This window comes from Meleagris gallopavo, chromosome 2 (genome assembly GCF_905368555.1).
Source record: "Meleagris gallopavo chromosome 2, MGAL_WU_HG_1.1, whole genome shotgun sequence".
Taxonomy (NCBI): Eukaryota; Metazoa; Chordata; class Aves; order Galliformes; family Phasianidae; genus Meleagris; species Meleagris gallopavo.
In genome coordinates, this window is record NC_139405.1 from 51,091,762 (window position 1) to 51,099,562 (window position 7,801).

General features: G+C 42.7%; 1 protein-coding gene across 2 annotated transcripts in view; it reads left to right on the plus strand.

Annotated features, from left to right (window-relative positions):
- Positions 1–5,249, plus strand: part of SYNJ2 (synaptojanin 2) — a 66,319-nt gene extending 61,070 nt beyond the window's left edge. For both annotated transcript variants that reach the window (XM_085217123.1, XM_085217124.1), the window contains 3 exons: positions 260–368; positions 1,660–1,862; positions 4,099–5,249. In XM_085217123.1, the coding sequence (XP_085073249.1) occupies positions 260–368; positions 1,660–1,862; positions 4,099–4,869 (1,083 nt within the window). In that variant the 3' untranslated portion in view covers positions 4,870–5,249. The remainder of the gene's footprint in view (positions 1–259; positions 369–1,659; positions 1,863–4,098) is intronic.
- The last annotated feature ends 2,552 nt before the right edge of the window (positions 5,250–7,801 follow it).

The following is a 7,801-nucleotide window of genomic DNA, read 5'->3' on the forward strand; positions in this document are numbered from 1 at the left end:
TGGAAGCCATAATGCATTGAACAAGGGATGGCTAAGGGACCAGCTGTGGCAGTTAGCTATCTGCCTTTCTCCTCAACTGATAACAAGGGCCCAGTGCTTGCCAAAAGATTCTCCACCATTTCTGTAGAATTTATAGATTTCTTAACAGCCACTGGCAAAACCAGAGCTTTACAGGTGGGTGAGCTTAGCCATAAGATTACAAGTACACAAGAAAAAATTATTCTCTCAGCTTTACTCATTTTTGTATTTTTTATTGAAGCCTAAAGTTCGTACTGGAATAAGTAAACCTTACAATGTCAAGCAAATCAAAACCACCACTGCTGAGGAAGCAGAAGAAGCTATCAGATGTCTTATGGAAGCTAAAGGAGGTAAGCCCAGCTTTCTAATGGACTTTCCAAAAATCTTTAAATATAGAATTCTGCAGGTGTATTTATCCTTCTGCTGTCATAGCCCAGATGCATTTATTTCTATTCAGAGGCTCTGCTGAACATGGACATGCACATTCTTGCAAGACTTTTCTTAGCGTTATCTGTCAGTTTTGATAATGCTGGCCTTGTTTTTCCAAGGTAACTCAAGTTGTATATTTTGTTGCAGAACCTGTTGCTATGAGCATTTGGATTATTTATGTCCAGATTTAGTCTGAAAAATTAAAAGAAAGCTCAAATCAACTGCTTGTGTTACCTCAGAGTTACATTTGCTGCTCCACATAGTGATGTTCACTATTCCAAACAGAGCTATAGAGTAAATACAGCAGTGGGAGAAATAACCTGGATTTTATTCACATTTGGATGACAAGTATAGTTGCTACCTGCATAGAAGTCTGTGCTACCTTTAGCTGAAAGCTAAAGTCTGTGCTGAAAGGCTACCCCGTATAGGCTCTCTGTCAAAGCCATGGAGATGAGAGATTTTCACAAGGGCAAATTAGAGCAGGAAATTTAGGCCATGTGAATATGCTCTCTGGAGTTTCAAGCCTTTTTTTGCTGATGCTGTATAAAGAAGAAAGAATACGTTATGATTGGAGAGCACTATCTGAGTCTGCAAGGTGCTCAGTTTAGGAGAACAATCCCTTTTGTTTGTAAACACAGTGCAGTCTGGAATAATCCATTTTAATTAGAAATATCATAAAGGCATTTTGATGGTTGTTCTTCAGACACTGCTGTACATTTATCTTTGAAATCAGGTTTACTCCCCATTAATTTTGAAATTCCATTTCATCAGCTTGGGTAAGGAAACCAGCCTAGTCAGCATCGCTTTCAATAGCTTGTACTCTACCCTAGTTAGCATTTACAATTCTTTGCTTACAGGAAGCACTCAGTGTTGTCACCTTGTTTATCCAGATGAGGGAACTGGAGCAAAGGGAGGCTCAGAACGTGAGCCCAGTATTTCTGCACCCCAGCGGTGTTTAACCCACTTGGCTCAATGGTGACACAGCGCTGCGTGTTGGCATGAAATATTTCATACAGGGAAGGTTTTCCTCAACTGCTGTTTACAAAATGTCATTTACAAATTCTAGATACAGGTTCGCAGAGGTCTTTTTTTCTAAAACCTGCATTCTAGGCATCAGCACTATACATGCCCTTTAGACATGCACATTTTGGAAAACATGACTGTAAAAGGAGGTATTTTGCTGCTAGACACTTAATTGGTTTTGCTTTTCAGGATTACAGGAAGATGCACTGAAGCCTGCTCCAACTCGAAACCAAACGTTCACCAAACCCGAGGCTGTTCCCAGCATCACAAAGTCCCTGTCCTTTCAGGGCCCACAGGCAGGTCCTGCACTTGTGCCCCATCGGCCTCCACCCAAAGTTCCAACTACGAAGAAGCCAGTACCTCTGCAAAGGGCCGGAGCCAAAATGGAAAATGTGAGTTGGAGCCTCAAATGCTGTGAAGGATGGAAAAAGGGTGTGTGGGGGGGAGCTGTTAAACACTTATTTTGAAGCCCTAACATTTAAACAGTGCCCAGTTCTTAGTCAACAGGCTCTGAAACAGTATTGCTTGCTGTGGTCATAAAAATGTTTGAGGCAGTCAAGAAAGGAAAGGAACCCGAGGTTTTTACTCAGCTTTTCTCTTTGTGAGTCAGTTTTCCTAGATTAGTTACTCCTGGTTTGTCCGAGCATTGTCAAGGTATGTGGCACTGACTTTGAAACTGTCATGGCTCCAATATTCTGCTTCCTCTCCTCATTGCATCAGCTTTGTTTTAAGGAGGAGACCACGAAAAACCACTGACTGTCTCATGTGGAAGTCACCCTCTACTTTGCTTTTTTTCTTCCTGTGTTTTTGCTCTGTTGATTATGAACCATCAGAGCCATCTTTGCATCACCTGTAGCTGCATTTTTGCTTGCTTGTTTGTTTTGTTTGATTGTTTTTAGTAAAATCAGGAAGAAAGACTTCCAGGTACAGAATTGCACAGAAATTTCTGACTTTTTCAATACTGGCACTCTTTGGCTTTTTATTAAACTAAAGGGCAAAGCCCAGCTGCTTTAGTATGAAGCAGAGGTACACATCTTCAGGATAAAATTCTGATTTGAATCCCAAATAGAGAAAGGCAGCTGATTTCTAGGTTTTAAGACTCATCTCTTCCTTATCACAGTGCTTACTTTTAACCACAGCCAGAGCATTCTGCTCTGTACTGTGTCAGCTTCTTTCTCCGTATGCTGCTCAGTGTCCTGTTCATCCAACTTTTTTTTCACATGCCTGATAATGGGATTAAATGTTTCACTTTGGATTTTGGATTCTACTCAACAGATCAGGGTCTTAAAAATACAAACCTGTAGGTATGGGTTCTTAACCTGTCTGTCAAGTCTCTACACTGACACAGTCTACAGTTTCTTTCCTCTTAGAACTGCTGAAATGCAGCAGTTGAAGTTCAAGACAAAAATATGTAACCTTTTAGATTCTTCCTTAGACAGAGCCTCAGCAAGCTCTGTGCTAAGTTAGGACTCTTGCAAAGGCATTCACCCTTGTCTAATGGGGTTTGGGCCATCTCCACTTATCAGAATCAGGTAAGAATTAAAAACAGGCAGCACCCTGTGTGCCCTTTCCTTCATCACTCAATAACCAAGACTAGTCTATTTATTTTATGTTTATCCTTCCTCCACGCATAGGGCATTCCTGCAAAGTGCTGAGAGGCACTGCTGTCTTGGTGTTAGTTGTATGAAAGCTTTTGCAGGAATTTCTCTATTTCTGTTTGACTCTCATGTCAGACTTCCACGTCTTCCCCCAAGTGAGTTCAGAGCGGAGTGCTGTACTTGAAAATCTGTATTCAATCCACTTCTGTTATTAAAAAGGTGTGCAAAGATAACTCAATACCAGCCTACAGACAGCAGTGGCAGAGGATATGTCCATCAAATATTTGGACTGCATAAAAGAAACCTGTATATTATCTTTAATATTATGGGACAGTAGTAAAGCATTAAAATGTCTTCATTCAGCTACATTGAGTACATACAGTGAGCATGAGAAATCTGGAGCAACCACAGCCTCTTGGACTATTTCTTACATTTCTATATTTTTAAATAGCAAAAACATACAAACTAAATTGCATTTTGAGAATTTGCTTTTAGCTTCAGTTCCTAGCATCAGTGAGATGTGCCAGTGCCATTAATACCTTTCTTAAGTTAGTTTAAGCCAATTGTCCTTCAAGCTTACGTACCAGAACATGGCCAAAGGTGTGAGCTAATAAGCCCTCATTAATTCAGCCCTCACGCATTCTTGCTTAAATAATGCTAGGCAGCAGGGAGATGTAACAAATAAATAACTCTTCAGAACTGTGTTAATTCAGCCTGGAGCTAAATCCTAACATGAGAAAGAGATGCTCAGAAAGAGGAGTATTTTTCATGCAGAGAGTGAACAGGGCTGGGAGGATCCTTGTCCTCAGATAGCACACTTGGACACTGGTCCAAGGCATAATGCTTGAGGAAGAATCAAACAGGCATAGTTTCAAATGGTGCTGTCAAGCATTCTCTCTGTACTGCTTGTTTTCTTCAGTACTGTCAGCTTTTCTCAGCAATGCCATCAGTAAAACTTGTACTAGAAGTGACTCAGAGTTTAAGGTACCATGTTTGTTCTCAAATTTATCACTCCTTTTCACCCTCTCAGGCCACATCTAGAGAAGAGCGATTTGACCAGCAGACAATACAGAATCCCTTTGGCTTGCCAGAGCCCTGTCTAGAAGGCGCAGCTATTCTCAGTCCGACCAAGATTACTCCAGTCCCTAAGCCCAGAACATCACAACCTGGGAAGCCTCAGGAGAGCAGGGGGAGCAGTGACAAGCGGCCCAACTCCCCAGGCACAGCTGAGGCCAACGCACCGCCTCCCCAGAACGCTTCCTTCATCCCAAAGGTGCCACCACGAAGAAAAAAGTCAGCTCCTGCAGCTCTTCATCTGCAAGTTCTCCAGAGCAGCGACAACCCACTTCTTAGAGAGTTAATGTTCAACTCCAACAACAACAATCCTGGCTGCCCCCAGCCTCAGGACTCTGTCCTTCAGGTTGCCTCCACGCGCTCAGCCCCCTCAGTTCCTACACTCTCTGCCAGGCAAGAAAATAACACAGTCCCACAGCTGGCACCCAATACAGAATTGATTACTGTAGCAGAGGGCCAGTCTCCGCTGCTCTCAGATAGCAGCTCCCTTGCAAAGAACACTAATCTCTTGGACCTGGACACAGATTCTTCCTGCCATCTTTCCAGCCAGGTGCCGTCAGCTGTTTCTGCAGCACACAGTCCAGAAAACTTGAAACTCCCCAGTCACTGGGTGACATTCAGTGATGATGAAGACAGTGGTGCACTGTCAGAAGGGTTCAACAAACTGCTTGTCCTAGAACAAAACAAAAACAGCTTGGAGAATACAAATAATAATTTAGAATTGTAAAACTCATTCCCTTGATGTTCCTGCAGAAGTAATAGTAACAATGCAAAATTTTGCATAAAGGTTTTTATTTAAGGAGATACATCATCTGTCCATGCTACATTTCATTTTCATTTTGTTTAAAGACAAAGAAACTGCCCCTGGAGGGAGGTGTACAGAGTATATACAACCTAATGTTGTATACAAACCACAATCCAGTTTGTTTGAGAAGTTCTTTATTCTAAGTTATTTCTTTTTATTAATCCACCTGAAGATATTTTATTTCAGTCAGAAATCATATGCAAGAACATGTATGGAAAAAAAAAGTTAATAAAAACATTTTCATTTGACATGTATATATTAACCCATTTCTGTCACCTGAAATAAAGTAGCCTTACCTTGAATAGACTGCTATAGTTATTCTGGAACAGATATCCCCAGGGGGAACACATATCAGTGTAACTACAGCAGTAATGCTGGTATTATTCTGCCAGTAAGTTTCCACCATGGAAACAAGGCTTAGGCATTATCAGCATAGAGATAGCTGCAGTCCTGGCAGACCATAGTGCTTTCCTTGTTAAACTCATTCCTGCATAGAAAGTAAAATACAAGATGTGGTTTCTGAGACTGGGAAGCAGAACCATGAGCAATGTTGCCTAAACAACAGCGAGAAGTACCTGGTTTTGCTCCAGCTCAGGCCAATGACTGCTCCTCTTCCCCCATATCAGAACAGGTCTCTTCTAAGTGCAGTTCTTTTAATGGCTTAAGAACATGGCTCAGCTATTCTGAAATTATCTGGTAGCCTCTCAAAATATTGCTCTGCCTATAGGGAGACTAATGACACCTTTTGTTAGTTTCCTCCCACCTTTCCAAAACACCATCCTGGTCTTTGTTCTCAGCAAGCCTACCCTAAACAACACACATACTTTCCACTAAAATAGCACATGGACAAGGACAGTTCTTTTGGAACAAGCTGGTCTTGGAGCCTAACAACTTTATTCCAGTGCAACTCAGGCTGTCAGACCCTGAAGCTAAGCCACAAGACACACAACTGGGGATAGCAGAATCATCCTTTAGAGATTCAGGCTCTCTCACAGCCCAGTAGGGAGCTCAGCTTGGAGCTCCCTGGTGGGCTTCTAGGATTAGGATGCAGGCAACTGCATCAAAGACTAGAAAATTCTAAGAAGCATGCATAAGCCTGCTGTTTAGGTGCACTATACATCTATCTATATGGGGGGTGTCCCTAGGAGGCAGTCTCAGCACACAGTGTAAGGCTGTACGCAGTAATCTGTTCAGTGTAGGTTCTTGCAAGCAAAAGGTTTAAAAGAAAAGAAGATCATGTTCTGTGGTTCAGAACATGATAACCTAGCAGGAGAAGCATCACCCCAGTTACAACTGCAGAAACTCCAGGCATGCACTCCTGTGTGCCTGCTCTGCTCCTCCCTGGCATTTTCCACTAGTCTGCTGGACCCATGTTTCAGGTGAGTTTATCTGTCGCTTACTCTGGTGTGCTCACAAAGTAGTGCTGCTCAGCTCAGAGCAGGCATGATCTTCTTCATGGAGCCATTGCTCATTTGCCAGCAGGCCAGCAGTCACGCTTCTCAGAAGGCCATGATTTCAGTGAAGATATCCATGGTGTTCGGCTGCAACTGTACAGGCTCTCACCTGGCCTGCGTAGTACTGCTGTGCAGCACAGATGCCATTTGTTTGCCATCTTGTCACAGTAACTTGTTGATTTAATAACAAAAGATCTTGATTTTTTTTTTTTCCTTCTTCCTACAGGAAGATTTTCTGACTGACTTGTTCTCAGCTGCTCGGAAACCACAATTCAGCTGCCTTCCAACTTCACTAGCCTGCTGCCTCGCTGCCACGAGCACAAGACTGAACACAAAGCACCCGATAAGAGGCTCCAGCCTTTCTCTGTGCACCCTCCTCCTCGGCTCCCTCATTTGCCAGACACTTCAAAACAAAAAATCCCAAAAAACTCAAAAGACAAATGCGTGAAATCTTGAGTTGAGCTTCTTGTAGAAGTGTTAGTTTACCTTGGGAGCAGGTTGGTGAAGCAGGAAGAAGCAGCTGGTCAGTTCCTCACAGAGTCTTGGACTCCTCAAAAATACAGTGATTATTTATGGACACGTGTCAGTATAAAACATCAAGAGCAGTAAAAAAGAAAGAACGTTATATGGCCATATCCACCTACAAAGATAATTAACAGCTCTAGGACAGCTAATTTAAATGGTAATGAAAGTAAGTGGTAGCAAGAAAGCCCATTAAAGTAGATTTATACAAGTCAAATAAAACCTACTTTATTACACTTCCTGAACACAAGTATGCGGCCTCTAGCATTCTAACTGATGGCTGCATCTGTGGCAAGCTGCCCATTAAAAGAGACCCTGTAGCTAACTGGTTGGTGCTGTCAGCAACAGCACATCCCTGTCAGTCGCAGCACCTCAGGAGAAAGAAAGAAACATCCCAGATGAAACAGCAGCAGCACAGAGGGAGCAATGTGCTGCCTTGAGATGTTATCCTTCCTGCTTGTGCTCAATGCCAAGTGCTTTTCAGAGGCAGGTGCTCATGACCCGCGTTCTAGTTTTAGTGGTCAGGACAAGCTAAGCAGGGCCAGACCCGCTCTGCATTTGTGAAACCAACCAAACAACTGCAGGAGGTGAGGATTCTTCCCTCTAATCCTCGGCTAAGCCTGCTCCCCCCCACGAGGTGAGCAGAGGAACCCAACGTTGTAACTGCTCTCTCTTTTCTCTTTTTTTCTATTGAGAGATGTTTTCTTCAGCCTCCTGCTCATACCACACTACACCAGTGCTATTTCCACCAGGCTAGCAATGGCATATATTTCACAACTTTCCTGCAGGAAAAACAGAAAAAAAACCCTGCCTGGAAGGCTGTTGATTTCTCCTTTTAGCCTCATGAGCTTTTTAAGCAGGACATAACTGAAAGATAA